The following is a 22,777-nucleotide window of genomic DNA, read 5'->3' as shown; positions in this document are numbered from 1 at the left end:
TTGACCGATTTTGATGACAATTTGTATGAATGATTAAATAACCATGGTCAAAATTAGTCGCATTCGCATATGCTACCAAATAAAAAAACAGTATTTCTTGAGACTTATTTCTATTGAAAAATATACAGTTCCTGTAACATTATATAGATACATTGCAGAAAACTACTTACGATAGAAGGTACCACATTTTAATATGCAATGAACATCTAAATAATTTAAGGACAAAGATCATAAGTCTTTGGCAAAATTTATTTCTTCTATTACAGCTAGATGACACGAACTTTGCATTGCCTCATTTTAAAGTATCAAAAAAACAATAATAAGAAGGTAATGAAAATTATAGACTCTGAAACCCTAGTTTATGTTACTAGTCTTGATACCGAGATATTTTAGTAGGCCTAATAAGTATATTTGTCTTCGCAGAATTACTTTATGAACCGAGTATATAAATATAAAAATATAATTTTGGGAGTAAAATTAATATTAATGTACTTTGTAAATGAAAAATTGATATTAGTGGCAACATCAAGTCCAGAATCTCGCAATGATGAGCCACCGAGTTCGTATAATCTAGCATTTGAAATGTAAATCTGTAAACAAAATGTTTAATGTAATATCGATATAGAATAAGTTACCTAGCCCAATGAAACATTGAAAGAGTAAATTCTTTGAGTTAGCATTTATACAATCTAGAATTTGTAAACTAAACCACAGTAAATATCCAAGTGGTCATGGAGATGAAAAATCTATTCATATAGGAAGCCACACTCCCTATTGCAAAATTTAAAAATAGATCTTTAATTTTTTTTCGTATTCCTCCATCTCTTTGTGAGTACACAAATGAGGAACAAACGAAGGCAAAACGAAAACAGGTAATTTTTCAATCCGAAATTATAGATTAGGAGTCAGCTCCTAGCTTGTATGTTTCAACTAACGTTCATGTTCAAACTGTTAACTTGAAACATATTGTCAACAGTCAACTTTTGGATAAATGAGTAATTTTGAAAATAAACAATAAAGATGAAACAATATACCATGCTAAAAATAAAGATACAAAAATAACATCTATTAAACAAATGTCTGTGACACAAAAATTAAGATCAATCAACAAAATATCATACATAATAGAGTAGTGAATAATTTGGGATATAAAAATAGAAATATTTGTAGTCCTTAAAAATAAATAACAATTAAAAAAAACAATGATTTCAATCTCTTGGTTTCGAATTTAAGCACAATATTTTCGAAAACTACTTTTAAATTTTTTGTTTATGCTCCAAAAAATATTATTTTTTATGCACTAATCAAGTGTGTTTTCAAACAAACAAAGTAATTCAGATATGTAATATTTTTAAAAAAGCAACCACTAATTTTAATACTGTAAATAAAGTCATTTGTAAAAACATTTGAAAGTAAGAAAAAATTCTAATATTTATCAGTTTTCAAATTCAATACCGAGAGCATTATATTATACTATATAAAAGGAATGGTAAACCCATTGATTTAAAGACAAAACAGTAAAGTTATAAATATATAAAGCAAACTATCATGCTCTCATGATAAGGAGAAACATCGTGGGGATATCTGCTCGTTCAGGCAACTGTATACATGTGTAAATAAAATCCTTTTCTAGCATGGGTTAGGTTCACTGAACTTTCCCAATTCAGCCCCAGTAGCTTGACACGCGCGAAAAGCTATCGCCGCCGTCCCGTTTCACGTAAAAAGCGAAACAGCGATAGTTTTGTAAAGTTTTAGTCAGGCAGTGAATTAAAAATCGCCAGGCATGTGTGAATGCACATTAATACTCGTAACTTGCTCAATTTAGGTACTTAATTTGATGACAGTGTTCAAGTTCAAAAGGCAGGATTTTTTTATCCATCCATTGTATGGATACATTTTTTTTTACTGTAAGTAATAAACTTGTGTAATGTATGACCAATTGTTGACCAATCAATTGATTATGAATGTTAGGAAGAGAATTTTTAAGCTTATTTAACCCACAACTGATTTTTATTGCACGAACACATAGGCTTAATGTGGCGTTTCAGTCTTTTCGAGACTGTTGGCTCGGTCTACCCTGTAAGGGACTGTGATATAAGTAATAACATATAACAATTGAAAAGTATAAAGGACACCCAGCCATTAATATAAGATAAGATTAATAGCTACAAAAATTTTTAGAATATGCTGATAACTCAATATTGGTCCACATTAGAATGACAATGAGAGACAAAATTGTTCTGAAATAAAAACATATAAATTCTATTTCATTATTTTGTGAATGACATAAAAGTTTTTAGTATCTTTTTCTAACAGTGAATTCGCCAATAATTAAACCAAAACCTAAATTACAAATCACAATAATAATATTACAAAAATACAGTGTAAACCAAGATCTAAATGTTTGTCTAAGATATGTCATTTCAACAGCGCCATTCTAATGTTTACCAAAAATATGGCAGGAAAGAATAGGCCACATTAACATTTGCTTTTTTTGATATTTTAAATCACACCACATAATAACAGGGCAGCACCATTCCAATACGAGGAAAAAAATTAAGTAAACTATCATTTTTAATTTAGTCATAAAATTGTTACATACCTAAATCTGGGTGTATGTAACGCCAAGATAGCTATGCGGGATTATTCACGATTTTTGACAAGGCATATCATGTCTTATCTTCCCCCCAAACTGGGCGTCTTTCGAGCGCCTACTTAGCGGCGGCCTAACAGTGTGTGCGTCATATAGGTAGGCGCTAGCTTGACAAACACACTCGAAAGACGCCCAGTATGGGAGAACCTCTAACTCTGTGGTCAACAAATAAGGTAGAAAGTGACAGAAAATAAGACATGCTTTGTCATGGTTCAATAGTCCCACAGGATTGTTAATGCCAAAATATGTTGGACAGAAACTTAAAAATGAAGAAAGTATAGTAGGATTTATGTCTTCAACAAATGAAATTTGTAACAGAATGAATAGTTCAGTGCTGCCCTGATCAAAAATGTACACAAACCCTTATAATATCACATGTATTTGAAATTCGGTTTGTAAACCTACTAGATTACTTTATGAGAACACATCAATGGGACGTGGAGACATTGTGGACAGATTTGGGTGCGTTGGACTAGCCAGCGGATCACCGGTGTGAGATTCTATCCTCTTAGCCTCAATTGTTGCTAGTCTTACAGCTTCCTTGTATGGACCCCTCTTTTTCTTGTTAAAGCGTATCTGAAAGGATATGTGACAAAATTTACTTTCTCCTCAATGTAAATGGTTTTAAGTTTCTTAATAAAAACAATTTCTTTTTTCTCACAATAAAGAAAGGGAAATAGGGATTAGAACTAAGAAAATAATAGTAATAAAATTTACCTTATAGTCTTCTAAAAATGGGCTCAAACTGTCACATGGCATCAATGAGGAAGTTGTAGATGCGTACCACGCAACATGCGCTTTTGATGCAGCAGTAACACTTAGCACTCTTCCGGGCCACCAAGGGAAACCAGTTACCTTGCCCCAGACAATATCTCCCGGTGCTACTCTTATCAACTTCCCACCGCTACTCTCCGCCGCAGTCTCGGGAAAATCCGGCACAACCTCTCCTTCCCAGTCTTCTGAATCACTCTCAGCTTCCTCTTGCTGCTCGTATGAATTGCTACTTAACCTCCTCAAACTTATAGACATCTTCTGATCGAAGCAATTATCTTTAATATCACTAAAATAATTCACAGTCTCCTCATTACTTTTACTTGTGTTTTCATCTCGTTTCTTTTGTGCTTTATACTTCTTTTTGTGCTTAACTTTGTGCTTATGTTTCTTTTCTAAAGGATCTAGAATTGGCTGGTTGTTTGACATATTATTTCGAGGTGATAAAGCTCCTATATGTTTGGGTGATTGAGTATAACTGTCTGTACCAGTTTTATCTGCACTTTTCTTTGCTTGTCTTTTAGCTCTTTTCATTGCTTTTTTAGCTGCTTTCAAGTCTGGTTTTGGGGGTTTAGACATATCACATGATACACCAGAGTCTTCATTAAAGTCTCCAGAAGGAGGAGGTATTTTAACCACAGTGCCTTCTCCTTCTCCAAAACAAATTTTTAGTCTACGAGCACTAGGAAACATGGAACTAAATGATACATCAGTGCCGTTCTCATTCTCATCTTTCATTTCTTTATCAGATATGTCACTCTCTGGTACACCAACAAATGCAAGTTCCTGAGTTGTCTTTTCATTGACATTACATTTATCCCCTTTACTTTTACTTATTGATTTTTCACTAGCCTTATTAGTTTTAGAGCCTTTTATGGCACTGGTTATTTCATGAGGGTGAAGCCTCGATAGTTTAGGTATCAGCATGCTGCCCATTAGGAATTTCTTTTCCACAGAAGATGACTCAGAGGCTTCACGAGCGGTGTCGTCATCTGAATCTAATTTGCGTTTTCTAGACACGTCCACATTTTCACTGTTATCATTGCAAATCCCTTTGCAATTAGAACACAAAACCTTGCGGGGTCTTAACCTTACTGTCATCTTCTGTCTCTGTGCTTTGGCCTTGGGACCAGGTTTTTTTGACTTCTGTGTGATCTCACTAGCATAACTTGGTTCTTGGTACGTGAACCTTTGACTAACGGAATGTAGCTTATCATTGTCACTATTGGCAGTTTCTGGTTTTTTACTAAATGCCGGATGTAAACTGTATACTCCAAAAGGTAAATTACTGAAAATTACGAAAGAATACACTTAAAAATAACAAGTTCCAAGCATTAATCGATATCGAATTGGATAAGAAAAGAACGAAACCTACCCTTTCTGGGAATCCAAGAGTATTCCTTGGAATTTTTTGTTTTCACTACAATAAGAGACCACAATTAAATCTGCTAATGCCTCTTCCACATTTACTAAAATCTGTGAATTCTTCTGAATCGTCATATCGGCTGTTTCAGAGACAGCCGCCATATTTTAAGTAAAAATCATAAACTCTACTTTATTATCCATTGTCTATGGATGAATATGACATAGTCATTTTACTCACGTTGCAATCTGTCCTTAAAACCTGTCGCTGCGCTACCAATTAAAAACATAATATGCAATAATCCCGTTTTTTCTGCTACTTGCAATAATTAACATACGCCAATAAGTTACTGTACTTCTGTTTGTAAGTATAAAATAAAATTATTGGCGTGTATCACAATTCCATCATTTAGCCATTTAGCTGAACCCTTCTCAAGACGATTGGCTCTATCTACCCCGGAAGGGATTTAGACGTGATGATATGTTTGTATATTCTTTTCCGATAGCATAAAGAATCCAGCTGCACCGCACACCAATACCTGTTAGATAAATGCGTTAACATTGTCCCTGCGTAAGAAATCCCAATTGGTAATGTTAGAAAACATACATATAACACCGAGATTAAAAAAATCATTTGCTTATCTACGAGCATTAGCGATTATAACTAAAATCATGTGCCTTTCAAAAAATGACGCGCACAGCCAATTTATAGCAACGAAGAGTTAAAATCGTGATTACAAAGATTTCACGGATTGGAGCATAAATACAAGTTCCGACTCAACATCGTCTGAACCCCGGGGCGGCTTCCCAGGCATCACACCTAGCCTGGCGGAAAATCTTCCCTTTGGAGACGGTCGAGCCCGAATCATCGCTCCCGCTACAAACTGACTGAATATGTTTTATGTACCTACCTATCTACGTAAAATTATAAAAGTTTTGCAACAGAGATTTTTAATGACAAAAAAAGAGACATGAGTAACAGTAAGGCACGTGCCGATCAGTAAAATTTTGTTCGACACTATCTTTACTCCGATAGCTTCGTACAAAATGTAAGCTATTTTACAACCCACAGAATATCATTAATTGCAACAATATCAGTTATGACACGTGTAGGCAGGCACTGCTTATACATAATATTAGGGCCTATTGTGTGCGGATTGGCCTTGAAACGCTGGCCACACAAGTTGCTGCGGCGTGTACCTATAGTGAGTAGCTAGCTAATAGTAAGAGTTGAAACTTGGGAAACTTGACACTGACAGTCTGTCAGAAGTCTAATTTTGATTTGACAATGACAAAAAAGAATGCCAATCCAATGCAGAGATCCAATCCAATGCCAAGATTGCCAAGTGTCTGTGCTGTGATTGATTGAGGCGTTCTGTGCATTCTGTGGTTCTCTGTCTGTGTACATTTATTTAAATTTTTAACAATAGTTTAAACGAAATTTAAAGTTTTATTCTATAGTACCAAACATTACATACAGTAAGTTTATAACCAAGCTAATGCAATTAAGGGCAAATTTATTTTGCATTACTTACATAATCTAGCGCGGCCGCAGTGGTTAATTTATGCTCAAAATTTACTTGTTTCGCAGCCTTGAAATATTTCAACGGTGTGCGAAAGTGTTCTAAAAATACTTTAAAACAATTCCGTTATCGTAATGAATTACGACAATTAATTTGATTTGGTTATTAAATTTCCAAATATCGTTACCTCAAAGTTACAATATTTATTCCGGCCGGCAGACTGCACCCGAGCTAAAGTTTCAAAGGAAGATTACTTTAAAATACATTTAAAATAAAGCTTAAAAAAATAAAACAAGGCATATAGGTATTATTAGAATAAAATCACTTCAATCTTTTTTTCATATAGTCATATTTATAGATACTTTTTTTAACTTTGTTTGTTTTGTAATAGTCCCTTCAAATATTAATTATTTATCCCTCAGCCATGTCCAGGATCGATATCACTCAACCATTATGGGACCAGAGTAGCTTCTATGGCAGGTTTAGGCATTTTGCCTTCATCTCTAACCCACTCTTGTCTCTGGCCTCTGAGAAAGAATTGTTGGAAGCTAAGGAGCTTTATAATCAATACAAGTATGTTATTAATATTGTATTTTTTTGTCATTATGAATTGTGAAAGGTACGAGTGTGAAGGCCTGGAAGAACGTAGCTTGATCAAATTAAGGATATCCTGGCAAAAGTTCAGGTCAAGAGCACCCATACTGCCAAGCTTGCATGATGAGAGTTATGAATGTGGATGAAAAAAAAAAGTATGCAGAGATTGTGGCAAGTAGAAAGATGTAGTCTCTGCCTACCCCTACGGGCAAAAGGCATGATTTTCTGTATGTATGTATGAATTGTAAAAGTGGAATAATAGAATGAGTAATTTGTCAAATGCCTTCTCTATGATGTGATGATCAGATTAAACTGGGCTTCATCTATAGAGTAAATGTCCCAAAAAAAATTGATACAAAAATATATATATATATTCTTATAGCTCTTTTCGTAATGCTTCTTTTGGAGTGAATAAAATTTTGGAACAAAAAAATTTTTACATTTTTTTTAACAAAACAATAATTTTCAGAGCAGGCAAGGAACCGAGCGGCACGCCGTTAAAGAAAGTAATTCGGGCCAAACAGCTGTACGAGTCTGCCTTCCACCCGGACAGCGGAGAATTACAGAATGTGTTCGGCAGGATGTCATTTCAGATGCCCGGAGGGTGTATCATCACTGGAGCTATGTTGCAGTGGTATAAGTAAGAGAATTTTTATATATGGAATATAGAATAGAACCACTCCTTGTCTTTCCCATGGATGTCGTAAAAGGCGACTAAGGGATAGGCTTATAAACTTGGGATTCCTCTTTTAGGCGATGGGCTAGCATCCTGTCACTATTTGAATCTCAATTCCATCATAAAGCCAAACAGCTGAACGTGGCCATTCAGTCTTTTCAAGACTGTTGGCTCTGTCTACCCCGCAAGGGATATAGACGTGACCATATGTATGTATGTATGTATGTATATATATATTATCACGTCATTGCCCCTTTTGGGGAAGACAGTGCCCATGGTATTAAAATAACTGAAAGGCCGCTTTTTTTTCTTCACTTCCTTTTCAATTAGCATGGAAACTTGCACAAGGTTAAAAATATAACTTCATTATGCTATTAAAATTTATGAAACTCATACCAAAAAAAATAATTAGATATGATTATGCTAAAATTAGGGTCATGATGTATCTATCAGTCGCATCATATCATTTGACTTCTTCCTGCCCTTCGTAGGTACTAGTCCTCGTAGCATGGCACGCGCGACGCCGTTTTTATCGCGCGATGAACTATCGCTGTCCCGTTTCACGTCATAATAAAAATAAATAAATAAATACGGGACAAATTACTCATATTGAGATAGCCTCGAAGTAAGTTCGAAACTTGTGTTACGAGATACTAACTCAACGATACTTTTTTTATAATAAATGCTTATATAGATAAACATCTCTGCTTCTCATCATGCCCTGGCCGGGATTCGAACCTGGGACCTCCGGTGTCCACAGACAAGTGTACTACCGCTGCGCCACAAAGGCCGTCAAAAGCAAAACAGCGATAGATAATCACGCAATAAAAAAAGAATAAAAAAAATCTTTTAGGCGATGGGCTAGCAACCTGTAACTATTTGAATCTCAATTCCATCATTAAGCTTAACAGCTGAACGTGGCTCATCAGTACTTTCACGACTGTTAGCTCTGTCTACCCCGCAAGGGATATAGACGTATCATAGTATGTATGTTTATATTTTGTGAATATAATCGGCAAGTCAAGGTCAACAACTAGAAACAGGTAAAGCAGATCTAACATAACAAGGTCGTGAAGTAAATAAATACACGCCAATCATGAGCATAAACAATATGTTTTAATGGCGCATACGCATAAAGATCATAATTGAATGAAACGATTGATGGAAATTCTATATTTTCGCGCTCAGATAAAGTGTAAATAGTAGATACATTAATAAACACGTGTGAGAAAATATACTATATGTAAGTATGTGTATGTATCTAGCTTTTGCGCGGTGCCACACTAGGTTGGCTTGAAGAGATCCCACTTAGGTAGGAATAAGCCCGCCTTTGTACTGTACTAGTGTTTTATATTTGTAATGTACTCCTTTAGTGAACAATAAAGCATTCGCTAACTTACTTACCTTTGACAGTAGCATTTTTTTTTTTATGGAAACAGTACACATTGACTTTATAATATTCGCTAAGTTTACATTTTAACGACATGGGTTTAAAAATAGTTATCGTCATTGTTTTTAAATAAAACCTCATAAAAAATTGTTACAAATTTTTAAAGCATACATACGTACATATTGTCACGTCTATATCCCTGGCGGGGTAGACAGAGCCAATAGTCTTGAAAAGACTGAATGGCCACGTTCAGCTATTTGGCTTTATGATAGAATTGAGATTCAAATAGTGACAGGATGCTAGCCCATCGCCTAAAAAAGAACCCCAAGTTTGTAAGCCTATCCCTTAGACGCCTTTTACGACATCCATGGGAAAGAGATGGAGTGGTCCTATTCTTTTTTGTATTCGTGCAGGGAACCACACGGCACAAATTTTAAAAGATTTATTTTCTATTATTTATTTATTCAACAATCACTTCTAATTTTTATTTATATATACCATACAAGGTTTTTAATAAATGTTTCAGTAAAATATATCATTCAAATACAGTATAGCTTTCATAAAATTTAATTACATGGATGAATAAAACCAATTATGATGGCACGATTATTTTGAGACCTACATGATAGTTGCCAAGTGTCCATAAATACGTAATCTGTACATACTGTATTGTACTTCTATAAATATACACTATAAAATTAGATGCACGCCTATTACTCATTCAAAATGAATCATAAATCTAATTTTAAATTAATTTTAAACGAGACTAAATTCTTTCTTTTTTTTTATAACAATCTTCATTCATTATCCTTCTAGCGTTAGGTCCGGTTGCGACCTTTCTGGGCAGGAACCCAGGGTCCGCCTGTGACCACGATTCTGAATTGGATAAGTCAGTTTTTACAAAAAGCGACTCCTGTCTGATCTCCGCAATCTTTAAAGAGAAATCAACCCCGTATTGGATCAAGGTTACACATGTATTCGTCTCAATGTGCAGGTTTCTTCATCACGATGTTCCTTCACCGTAAAACCATCGGTTAGCAATCAAACTAATGTGCAAAGGCACGCTTTGAGCTGATAGAACCTCCACTAATCCTTCATCGGACTACGAGACGCAGGCAGAAATTTCACCCTTTTGTGGTTGAAATCTATACTAATATTATAAAGCTGAAGAGTTTGTTTGTTTGTTTGAACGCGCTAATCTCAGGTACTACGGGTTCGAATTGAAAAAATATTTTTGCGTTGAATATACCATTAATCGAGGAAGGCTTTAGGCTATATAACATCACGCTGCAACTATAAGGAGCAAAGAAATAATGGAAAATTTGAAAAAAAAAAAACTGGTAAAATTAGTTAGTGAGGGCTTTAATGATGCCCAAAATAACTATTCCACGCGGACGAAGTCGCGGGCACGGCTTGTACCAAATAGTCGAACTAAACGCTTGGATAGTTCCTCTTGGTTTGAGTAGCTAACGTGTGGAATAAACTGCCTCCGTCTATATTATCAGACAAGTACTGGCTCCTTGTTTAAACAAATTTAACTACAGGGTGATCAAGTTTCCCTGTAAATTGAACACATATATAACTCCGAAAATATACATGGTCGCTGATAGGAATAAAGGAGAACATAATTTTTTGGGGTCAATAGCGGCTTCGTCTATGTCTTTTAAGAACAGACCGTCATACCAGTATATAAAATATACATACATATGGTCACGTCTATATCCCTTGCGGGGTAGACAGAGCCAACAGTCTCGAATAGACTGAATGGCCACGTTCAGCTATTTGGCTTAATGATAGAATTGAGATTCAAATAGTGACAGGTTGCTAGCCCATCGCCTAAAAAATATCCCAAGTTTATAAGCCTATCCCTTAGTCGCCTTTTACGACATCCGTGGGAAAGAGATGGAGTGGTCCTATTCTTTTTTGTATTGGTGCCGGGAATCACACGGCACACGACACAATAAAATATATTTAACAAAATACTTATAACAAGTTTTGAGTTTTGAGTGTACAAAGTCCAACATTATCTAATGAGTTAGTTTTACTAATTTTCAACTGTTGCTAACACTAAATAGAAAATGGTTTTGGCAACTGTTTTGATGACGATGACGTGTAGACTTAGAGCAGTCGAGTTAATTACTCACTACAATTCCTATTTAAAATTTTCTTCAGATATCTTTGAAAAATTGATCTTAATTTTATTGCTAAGAAAATTTGGCTTGTGATTTAAAGTTCGTCTAAGCCTTTACTACTGAACTGATTTTCGTGGTAGTTAGAGACAGGTAACATCTCGGGAAAGTAAATTATAAATGGGAAAGGACATAGACTCTTTAGAGATGTTGCCATCATACATACATACATACATATAATGACGTCTATATCCCTTGCGGGGCAGACAGAGCCAACTTTTGGACTATCATCGTTTAATTAACTTACCAACCCTGATTCGTGGCTATAGGTGTATACGTTCCCAGGGAAGACGTGTAGCGGGTGTGATGTTTCTTTCGCCAGACTAGGATGTGATGTCTGGGGAACCGCATGTCAGACGATTTTTACTCAGAGGTTGTATATATGCTTCAATTCGTGAAAACTCTGGTATACATACATACATACATACATACATATGGTCACGTCTATATCCCTTGCGGGGTAGACAGAGCCAACAGTCTGGAAAATACTGATAGGCCACGCTCAGCTATTTGGCTTAATGATAGAATTGAGATTCAAACAGTGACAGATTGCTAGCCCATCGCCTTTAAAAAAGAATCCCAAGTTTGTAAGCCTATCCCTTAGTTAAACTTTGGTATCTTCGCTTTCATTGGCTGAGCGCATCGCATTCTTCCCTCTGATTGGTTAGTGGCGTGTGACGTTAGAGTTGTCGCCGCAGACGCAACCGGGACTAATGCATTCATTGGAGGAAAGCTTTCACATTCGCAAAGACTACAGAATTACTTTTTTCTTTTGTTTACGTGCCATTTTTTTTGTCTCAGAACAGCCAAAGCGGTAGTATTCTGGCAATGGGTGAACCAGTCGTTCAACGCGCTAGTCAACTACACGAACAGAAACGCCAATTCGCCTTTAACGACGACGCAGATGGGCATGGCGTACGTGTCGGCCACATCCGCGGCTTTAGCGACGGCGTTGACGTTCAAATTTGTAGTGCAGAAGCGAGCGAAGAATCCCATATTTGCTGTGAGTATATTACATACATACATACATTTGGTCACGTCTATATCCCTTGCGGGGTAGACAGAGTCAACAGTCTTGAAAGACTAAATGTCCACGTTCAGCTATTTGGCTAAATGATAGAATTGAGATTCAACTAGTGACAGGTTGCTGGCCCATCGCCTAAAAAATAATCCTAAGTTTGTAAGCCTATCCCTTAGTCGCCTTTTATATATAATAGGACCACTCCATCTGTTTCCCATGGATGTCGTCCATGGGAAACAGATGGAGTGGTCCTATTCTTTTTTGTATTGGTGCCGGGAACCACACGGCATCGGTGAGTATATTTGTTGTAATAATTAGTACCCTTGTACTAAATTTCTCATTAGTTTCAGTTCTGTTTTTACTTTTTCATTTATGAACATAAATATGTTAATAAATAAATATCTAGATGAGATATATGGAGATCGGTGGTGGAAGATGGTACTCGAAGCGTAAAGCATAAGACTAATGTCTTTTTTTCTGTACTACGAACATTAGTTTGAGTGCTAACCGATGCACTTACGGCGAGGGAAAACATGGTCAGGAAACCTGCACATTCGGGCAATATGGGAACTGTATAGTTTGCGACAGTCAGTCCCTTCGTGTTGAACCTGATTATTCAATCCAGGCAGGTTAAGGTTAAAGGCGCACGCTGGATTCCACTTTTGAGAGGTCCTCCTAGTCCTTGGACTAGCGGCAAGAATTTGGAAGTTCTAAGTGGCCCGAAAATCTTCTTTGTAGTCGTTAAGTTTTAAAATAATTTTGTGAAGAAAAATCGGGTAGGTAACGATACTTTTCCCAATAGTATTATACACCACCCGCCATTGACTTTTATTCTTTTTGTTTTGTTTACATTGCGTATGCGCAGTTGTTTCACATCGATCGTTGTTTACAGAGGTTCGTTCCGTTCGTGGCTGTCGCCGCTGCCAACTGGGTAAACATTCCTTTGATGAGGCAGAACGAAATATTATTAGGTGGGTGGCTTGTGAGGTTTTTCATAACAGTACTACCGTTATTTTAATACATACATTCATACATATGCTCACGTCTATATCCCTTGTGGGGTAGACAGAGTAAACTGTCTTGAAAAGACTGATATGCCACGTTCAGCTATTTGGCTTAATGATAGAATTAGATTGTTATTTTTATTATTAATATAATGTGGTGTTCGCTTGTCTGTGACATAGGAAGCTAGTACAATCTTAGATCTTATGTTGTTTACCATCAGACTGATTGAAATTAAATGCGTAATAAAAAAAATCATACTGTTTCATGTTATTTACAAGAACCATTTTGTTTAAGTATTAAAAATAAACATAATAAAATATTGAGCTATAAAAAGATACGGAGGTATGTTAACCTTTGAATTTGACATAGTTAATGTAATGTTTACAAAAGTATTACAGTTATCAAAATGTTATTGATAATTATCTGTGTAATATAGATAACTAATTATGACCTAACAATAAAGATTGATGTTAAGGGCGAGATAAATGTACAAAGTCTTGTAATGGTGCCGTGTGGTTCCCGGCACCAATACAAAAAAGAATAGGACCACTCCATCTCTTTCCATAGGCTTACAAACTTGGGATTCTATTTTAGGCGATGGGCTAGCAACCTGTCACTACTTGAATCTCAATTCTATCATTAAGCCAAATAGCTGAACGTGGGCATTCGGTTTATTCAAGACTGTTGGCTCTGTCTACCCCGCAAAGGATATAGACAATATTTATTAATTCCAGGTCTCGACGTGACGGATGAGAATGGTAAAATAATTGGTAAGTCCCAAGTAGCGCCTATCAAAGGGATATCTCAAGTGGTCACATCCAGGTAAATATTTAACTACACCCTCGCCTGATTACCTATCTGTGATTACTGAAGACGTGATTAGTTGATATATATGTATATAAAAAAATATTGGGTGGTAACTTAAATAAGTAACATTAGATCAGGTTGTGGGAACCTCCTTTTTAGCATACGTACTTACACTATTAATTTATATTATGAATACAGTAAAAAATTGGGGTTTTTGTACTCGCTACTGATCATATTCAAAGGTCAAAACAACACGTCAAAATTATTCCGAAAATGCAGAATAGTTGGTACTTGCTTGCTAATATAGTATCGTATCGTAAACTTCAGTTTAACGCACTTTTTTTTTTATTTTTCCACCAGTAGGTACATACATACATACATTTAGCCACGTCTATATCCCTTGCGGGGTAGACAGTGCAAACAGTTTTGAAATGACTGAAAGGCCAAAGTCAGCTGTATGGCTTTATAATGTTATCAGGATTCAAATAGTGACAGGGGGAAATCCCGTTTATAAGCCTATCGCTTAGTCGCCGTTTACGACATCCATGGAGTGGTTCTATTCTTAAAAACGACACGACTGTCGGAGTAGAAGTTCGTATTCATATAGTGAACTAATTAAAATGTTCCCTTAGGATAGCGATGTGTTCCCCTGGAATGCTTTTGCTGCCAGTGATAATGGAGCGCCTCGAGAAGCGAGCGTGGATGCGCAGGATTCAGTGGGCGCACGCCGGGATTCAAACCGCTGTTGTGGGACTTTTGTGAGTATATCTTTTGTGGGACTTTTGTGAGTACCTATATCTTTTGTGGGACTTTTGTGAGTATATCTTTTGTGGGACTTTTGTGAGTATATCTTTTGTGGGACTTTTGTGAGTATATCTTTTGTGGGACTTTTGTGAGTATATCTTTTGTGGGACTTTTGTGAGTATATCTTTTGTGGGACTTTTGTGAGTACATATATCTTTTGTGGGACTTTTGTGAGTATATCTTTTGTGGGACTTTTATGAGTATAACTTTTGTGAGACTTTTGTGAGTATATCTTTTGTGGGACTTTTTCCTCCAAGCGTTAGTTTTTGATTACATCCTCACCACTCTGGATAGGAGCCCGGGGTAAGAGCAGGTTTAACTAGTTTTACTTACAAAGTCCCATCCTAGGTACCTATAGTAGTATATATTGTAGTGATATATGGCTGAGGTAGGATTTGAACCTGTGTCCCATGCGCATTATTTGCCTAGTTTTACTTACAAAGTCCCATTGGGTACCTACAGTGGATGATCACCGCAATCACCCTTGACAATGGATCCCGGATTGGGTGAGTCAGGTTTTTAGATGGAGCGACTCCTGATCTTCGCAACGTTTGCAGGGGAACCTTAACTCATATTGGATCATGGTTGCACATTCAGTAATCTCAATGTGCAGGTTTCATCACGATGTTTTCACGCACCGTATGAACATCGGTTAGAACTGAAACTAATGTAATTACACAACTCAAAAAAGAGTGATTGATATATGGCCGAGGTAGGATTGGAACCTGTGTTCCACAAGCTTTAGATGATATTTTTCTCTTACTACGTCTAATTTAAAGGCCGTTGAAAACATGGCTTTAGCATCGAGCTATTTATGTGATTTAACTCTTAATTTTCATATAGGCATGTTAATGTATTTATTTTGTTTGTTACAGCCTAATTGTCATGGTGCCGACGGGATGCGCGCTGTTTCCACAAAGATGGTAAGAAATTTTGTTTTCTTAATTAAAAGTAAATATATATTTAAGGCACACTTTAGGTCTTTACAAGACTGTTGGCTCTGTCTACCCCGCAAGGGATATAGACGTGGTGATATGTTTGTATGTATGTAGCCACAAAAATAGAATATTTAGTTTTATAGAAGCTTTATTTGCATAAAAAAAATTATTTGTGAAAAAAATGCTAACCCTAAGTAATTTTAATAAGATAATAATTATTAGATAATTAATAATTATTACCTATTTAGGCAATTGGACTTTCAAAATTGATCAAAATTATTTTTAGAGTATATTTTATTGTCAATTGTGATTGCCTATACAATAATTTACACCAGAGAGACAATAAAAAAAATATGTATTTTTTTTCTTTAATTTTCAGCAAACTATCAATAGACACAATCAAACGATTTGAAAAGGAAAATTACGAACAAATAGTGAGAAACACGGGCGGCAATCCGCCGAAATACGTTTACTTCAACAAGGGATTGTAAAAATTGTACTTAGTAGGTATACGCTAAACTAGTCTTACGCGAGTGTATTAGTGCGAATAGTTCCGTCTCTTTCGTGTCGGTACAAATTGTCGAAGGTGTGAAAGAGACGCTTGTAAAGTATATGGTCTTTGGAGGGGTTAACTAAAGTAGACGAAGTGAGAAAGGGTAATTTGTACCTTGCAGTAAGTGAATTTAGAACATGTTCTTACTATTTATGGTTGTGTTTAGAATGCGGTTTTCATAAGACCTGTAACAGTCTGAATCAAGGACGAAGGGAAATGTAATGAGAGTGCAATAATTTGGCTACAGATGGCGTTAGTGGATCTTGAAACAACTGTCAAATGGAATCGTCGAAATTTAAAAAATCCGTTATTATTAAATATTTAACTAATGGCGACTATTGAATATTTAGCTAATGGCGTTCGTCAATTTGATCTGATAAATAAATGCCGGCATCCGGTGGAAGGAGTCAGCGGGCTGGTAATTGCTTACTGATGTCAGTTTACTATGCACCCTACTGTAAAGACATTTTGTTTATTCAATACTAGAGGCCGCCCGCGACTTCGTCCGCATGGAAACCCTATCAATCGCGCGGGAACTCCGGGATAAAAAGTAGCCTATATGTTATTCTGGGTATTCAGCTACCTACATACCAAATTTCATCGTAATCGGTTTAGTAGTATTCGCGTGAAAGAGTAACAAACATCCATACTGACATCCTGACACAAACTTTCGCATTTATAATATTAATAGGATTGGATCAGGCATTCGCCTTCCATCTCACCTGATGGTAAGTGACAATGAAGACGAAGACGTTACATGCCTATCCAAGAGATATCAGCATACTTGGTTTATATAGAAAAATTATTGCCGTGTGGTCCCGGCACAAATAGAAAAAAGAATATGACCACTCCATCTCTTTCCCATGGATGTCGTAAAAGGCGACTAAGGGGTAGGCTTATAAACTTGGGATTCTTCTTTTAGGCGATGGGCTAGCAACCTGTCACTATTTGAATCTATTCAACTAACAATTCTATCTTAAAGCCAAACAGCTGAACGTGGCCTATTAGTCTTTACAAAACTGTTGGCTCTGTCTACCCCGCAAGGGATATAGACGTGATCATATGTATGTATGTTTGTATGTAGAAAAATTATTTCAGTGTGTCTTTATGATTTAAAGTTTAAAGGAATACATTCTCATGAGGTCCACTGACCCTGTTTGCCAGACAGTACAGAACCGTAAAGTCTTATTTAACTTTTTGGACATAGATCCGACGAAAATCAATCTGGGCTATTGCATTTCCATATATAAATTTTATTTTAATATATAATACTGATTGCCGACTGATTAAAAATGATAAAACTTCAAACTTAGACTTAAAGCTATTAGCAAGATCTGTCAGCTATCTTATTATTATTTATTTTTATATTATTATAATTTTTTTTTGTATAAACATACATGAACGCCTATAGTATTACCATAATAGGCAGCAGTATATCTTTTATAAAAATGTATGTACATATTTGCAGAATTTAGTAGTTATTTCTAGAAATGCGCTAGCAATAATATGACGAAATAACTTGGTACCATAGCACTATGTATATTTTTTTTATGTTTTTGACAGTAAATGTCCTAACCGATTTTAAGGTGATTATATGTATTTTAGAAAAAAGGCGACTATTCGTTTTGGTTTTTTTTTCATTATATCTTGGGATTTGTTTTTGTTATTTAGTACGTACTTTGTGATGATATTTTTTAAACTATTACGAATTATTTTAGGATCTGCTTTTCTGTCGGAATGTTGATTAGTTTTACAAAAATTGGAATGAAAGCTTAACACACGCACGGTTTATTTTTTAAGGTAATAATATAACGTGGTTTGTGCGTTTGACATTCCAAAAAAAGATAATATGAAATCAAAGCGCTTGTCACTCTGAATTCCAAGTGATTTTAAAATAATACTTTATTTTTAGATTTTAATTTAAATCATATTAATATTTTTAACATTACCTACGTGTTGATTGTATATGTGTTTTTAACAGCAGCAGTTGTAAACTAACAATACTGTATTTTATATTTAAAAGATTTGTTTATTATCAACTTTATTTTTCTTTCGCTAACCTTAAACTATGACCCTTTGGTTAAAGATGTTTATTTTTATAATCAGTTTTTTTTAAACATTGACTGCAAATATAAAATACGTCGTATACTTTCTAGATTCTAAATAGGGCTTGCAATATAATTTACGAGTGTATAGGTATCTGGTTAAAGTATACGAATTAAAATGTTTTTATTATATAATATTATGGTATTGTGGGCAGTATTGTGTAATTTTCTTGAATTTACTTGATTATAATTTTAGTACAAAATTTAATTAACAGTCCATGATAATGAACAACTTTTTCATTGCAGCATAAATAATATAAACGTTGGTACGATATTACGATAGTTCGTGGTACTTGCGAAATAGAGGTGATACGGTATCGTTAAATAAAGGTACGACCATACTTCAAATATAAACGTGAACCTGTAGAAAACCTTTTAACAAATATATATCTTATTTACTATTAATGAAGATTGTTTTTTAACTTTGTTTACTAGGAAAAGTTGTTCAGTATCCATTTTAGTGAGGCTACCTTTAAAATATTAATGTATATTTTTTTGGACAGACCTTGCTTGAAATCAAATTAGTATGCATGTGTGAGAATAAACTAGTCAAAATCGTTTTTTTTTTCTGCAGTAATGCGTGCCGTAAAAGTATACTTACATTATTTAGCAAAGCACTGTTAGCAAGATTTATTGTACAAATATTAATTAAATTTAGAACAGTCATTCTGTTTTTAAAAACAACTTTTTTATATATGTATTTATATGTTGGGTTATGTGTTTTTGGTCAATTTAGCGGCAGATTTTCTTAAAAAAAGCAATGAGAAATATATATAAATATAATATAACTATACTAAATAAAACAGGATGCTATTTTTTTTATTATATATATTACGCATTTGTTCAATTTTCACCACACGCAGTGCCAGAAGCTAGTTTAAATTTTAGTTTATTTTTTATTCATCTTTGTCTTACCCTGTTCCCATTTAATTTTAGGCCAGATCTTCTCACTAATGATATTTGCTTGAAAACAGATTTTCACAGAACTGGCTTATCTAATATTTGTTTTTGTCTATGCTTAATTTTTTTTACCATAAGCATTGTAGAAATAGTTTAAGAATGAAATTGTTTTGTGAATTATCACAAATGTTTGTTGCATTCTAATAATCAGTGACAATAAAATATTAGAATGATTATATTGTTTATTATTACATCTTTATACTTTTACTAACATATTTTGTGTCTTCTTTAGATGCATTCTATGATATACATACATACATAAAATCACGCCTCTTTTCCGGAGGGATAGGCAGAGACTACCTCTTTCCACTTGCCACGATATGATATCGATGAGAATATCCTCAATGTCTCAAGACTAAAGTCTTTGACCGACGTCAAACTGCAGGCAGTTTGTACCGAGTCCTGGTTTGAAATTGTGGGCCTCTTTCAATAGTCTCTGGGTCACAGCGAGCTTTGCTCTGTGTTTCTCTGCGAGATCGACTCAGGAATAAGGAGATCCGTAGATCAACGAAAGTAATTGATATAGCAGCTCGGGTCAGAAACTGATGTGGCAATGGGCAGGCCAAATTCTTTGAAGGGTTTATGACCGATGTGGCCAAAAAGTTCTCGTGTGGAGACCATGTACCGGAAGGCTGGCCCCCCCGAGATGGACTGATGATTTGGTGAAGTCCGATTGGATGCAGGAGTCTCCAACAGAGCGAGGTGGAAGTCATTGGTGAGGTCTTTGTTCAGTTGTGGACGTCCTAAGTCTGAAATTATTGTGATGAAGATTTTTTTGAAATAACCTACTTTACAATTGCTCTGTGGTTCCCGGCACCAATATAAAAAAAGTATAGGACCACTCCATCTCGTTCCCATGGATGTCGTAAAAAGCGACTAAGGGATAGGCTTATAAACTTGGGATTCTTTTAGGCGATGGGCTAGTAACCTGTCACTATTTGAATCTCAATTCTATTATCGAGCCCTAAAGCTGAACGTGGCCTGTCAGTATTTTCAAGACTGTTGGCTCTGTCTAGCCCGCAAGGGATATAGACGTGACTATAAGTATGTATGTTCACAAAAACGGATGTTTGTGAAAACAGTAAGGGATAAATGAAATATAAAAAGATCGTTATTATTTGTATATTCGATGATATTTATTATAAACAATGGATAGCAGACATCAGTACCTACCAAGCTCATAATATAAATTACAAGATTTACATTTACACAATTCTAAGTATTTTACACATAAGGCACCGGAAGTGAGTATATGACTTTAGTTTTTATTGGCACCTAGACCTAAATTGTTAGTCTTAATAAAGATTATAAAAATGGAGATTGTAATACAGTTGAATATTGAAGAAGAAATTTCTTCTACAAAAATCAGACATTTTATCTAAGATTTTGTTGTTAAGTAATGTTTTGTTTTGTTCACACATTACCTATTAGTTTCATTCGTATTACAATTTCCTCAGATATCATAGTTTCAAACATAATACATCGATTTTAGATTATTAAATAACAAAATATGTATAATTAATATCAATTTGAATCTAGAATAAATAACATTTGTAAGGCACGAATTATTGTCTATATATTTTGTGAAGGACTCTCTTAAAGTCAGACTTTACTATGTGGACGAAAAAAAACATAATTTTTCTACATTAAATAATTTGGTCGTGTCGCGTCGCAAGTTAAGAGAGGTTTTCCCCTTTTGGCAAATAACATTTCTAAATTCACAAAGTATTTGCAAAAAAATAAAAAAATTCGATGCGATAATAATTGTGGTTAATTACATGCCATGACGCTTCGCGCTAAGAAGTTTTTTTTTCTAGTCAGATCAACTTGGATTTGAAATATAACGACTTATTTGTTAAAAAGTACAGTAACACAAATTGTCTTTTAAATATTGGAACGTTATATAAATGCAGTTAAGATAAATTCGAGAAAATCTATCAGGTGCCCAACTAAATTAAAACAAGTTATAAAAACTACGATTGGTTTTCTTGATCTATATGTAAGTTTTATATTAGTTAGAGAGTATTTTAAGATTTTTCTAATTTTATTCATTTCTTGGAATTATAAAAAATTAAGACGCGTCGTCTCATTTCATAATTATTATACTGATTTTATTTCATAATTTTCTCAATATTCTTTTTCTCATCTTTGCGTGTGATTTGCACCACCCAACTAGCTAGCTTCAGGGCTTGTTTATTATTTATTTTTAAATTCTATTCTCAATGATATCTGTACAAACCAAACTCACATACAGACCAAGAAACAATAAAGCTTAATAAATTTACAAATCAATACACATTCGCCTTTTCTAGCAGCACAGAGGCATCACACATGGCTTTGGCCGTAGATCTCACCAAAAACAGAAGGTGTAATTGTTCAAACACGTTCAGTTGAACTCTTGTTCTGACCAAACCGTGTAACACCGTTGCTCTTTCGAGATCCAACCATCTTTGTAATGACAACTCTCTTTCTTGTACTGGCACCCCTTGGACTACATCTAAAGGACCCCAAAGCATAAATTCCAGGACAGATTTGGCTTGGTTCAAGGATATTGCCCGTTCTTCTTGCAATACGTCTTTGAGGAGAGGCGTGAGTTTTTCCCCTGGTAGCAGGATTTCGAGGGCTTTCGTAGCACATTTACAGAGGGAATTGAGGTCCTCGTCAGCCGATTTCTTGCAGTTCATCTCTTCGCTCAATCTGTAAGAGAATTAAAGTTATATATAATACTTATACAAGACCATTGTCCGATTGAGCCAGAAGCAGCAACGTTAAGGTATTTGTAGTATCTACATAAACCAAACACAAAAAAGTTATCATTCCCCGGTAGTGTCTTCCTTAAAGAGAGGAGCCCAAGGCCATTCTAAGATTGCGATCCAAGTTATCATGATTTGTTCCTTCAATGTGGAAAAATAGGACTTTTCTCACGGTAATAGGTGAGAAAAAAAATCAAACCAGGGTACGCTTGTACGTCGAATACTTTAATAGTCCAGTAAAGTTCTAGGATTAAAATATGTAAAAGAAATAGAACACTTACCCCTGTAATATGCACAGCCTCCCATAAGAATTCGTTTTCGGTGACCACAGAGAATTCAACCTGTCATCTGGAGACGGCAGATTCAGGGTGCTTCCATGCGTCACCAGCGGTTGTATCTCCTTCAGCGATATAAATGATGAAAGGCTCTCTGGTATCTCCTCCAACCCTCGGGCTTGGAGGCATTTCAACCCGTTTATAAGTTGCAGCATCATAAAGATGGCTTCGTGGGTCTGTTCTGTTTGGACCAACTGGTGGTCTTTTGTACTGAGCCCCTCGGCGGCGTGGAGACTTTCCCCGTAAGACTGGATCGTGTCGACTTGGGCGTGGGCCAAGACGACTATGGTTGCTGGAATGAGATGGGTAACTGTTTGTAACTGAGGAGTTTCATTGTA

At 35.4% G+C, this 22,777-nt stretch overlaps 3 protein-coding genes across 9 annotated transcripts in view; 1 reads left to right on the top strand and 2 right to left on the bottom strand.

Moving 5' to 3' along the window:
- Nucleotides 1-102: 102 nt before the first annotated feature.
- On the bottom strand, nt 103-4,986 carry LOC106137334 (PWWP domain-containing protein 2A). The gene is made up of 3 exons (XM_013338148.2): nt 4,800-4,986; nt 3,371-4,712; nt 103-3,229 (listed from the first exon to the last, which is right to left on the bottom strand). The coding sequence occupies exons 1-3, from the start codon at nt 4,949-4,951 to the stop codon at nt 3,068-3,070; spliced, it is 1,656 nt and encodes a 551-aa protein (XP_013193602.1). The 5' UTR covers nt 4,952-4,986; the 3' UTR covers nt 103-3,067.
- Nucleotides 4,987-6,107: 1,121 nt separating this feature from the next.
- Nucleotides 6,108-19,510, top strand: LOC106135542 (sideroflexin-2). 2 transcript variants are annotated; one of them, XM_013335892.2, is made up of 9 exons: nt 6,108-6,265; nt 6,732-6,882; nt 7,373-7,543; nt 11,960-12,161; nt 13,072-13,150; nt 13,919-14,006; nt 14,624-14,749; nt 15,671-15,718; nt 16,113-19,510. In XM_013335892.2, exons 2-9 carry the CDS (start codon nt 6,734-6,736, stop codon nt 16,222-16,224), a joined length of 975 nt encoding a protein of 324 aa, XP_013191346.1. In that variant the 5' UTR covers nt 6,108-6,265; nt 6,732-6,733; the 3' UTR covers nt 16,225-19,510. The 2 variants fall into 2 exon arrangements, with proteins under 2 accessions (XP_013191346.1, XP_060801477.1); XM_060945494.1 differs by lacking the exon at nt 6,108-6,265 and adding an exon at nt 6,490-6,613.
- Nucleotides 19,511-20,457: 947 nt separating this feature from the next.
- LOC106137033 (uncharacterized) overlaps nt 20,458-22,777 on the bottom strand; it is a 77,890-nt gene continuing 75,570 nt past the window's right edge. For all 6 annotated transcript variants that reach the window (XM_060945429.1, XM_060945428.1, XM_060945430.1 and 3 more), the window contains exons 5-6: nt 22,386-22,731; nt 20,458-22,048 (exon numbers count right to left, since the gene is read on the bottom strand). In XM_060945429.1, the coding sequence (XP_060801412.1) occupies nt 21,640-22,048; nt 22,386-22,731 (755 nt within the window). In that variant the 3' untranslated portion in view covers nt 20,458-21,639. The remainder of the gene's footprint in view (nt 22,049-22,385; nt 22,732-22,777) is intronic.

The sequence above is a fragment of the Amyelois transitella genome, chromosome 8, assembly GCF_032362555.1.
Source record: "Amyelois transitella isolate CPQ chromosome 8, ilAmyTran1.1, whole genome shotgun sequence".
In the NCBI taxonomy this organism is placed as follows: Eukaryota; Metazoa; Arthropoda; class Insecta; order Lepidoptera; family Pyralidae; genus Amyelois; species Amyelois transitella.
Note: the sequence above shows the minus strand (reverse complement) of the source record. Positions and strands in the feature narration are given on the sequence as shown.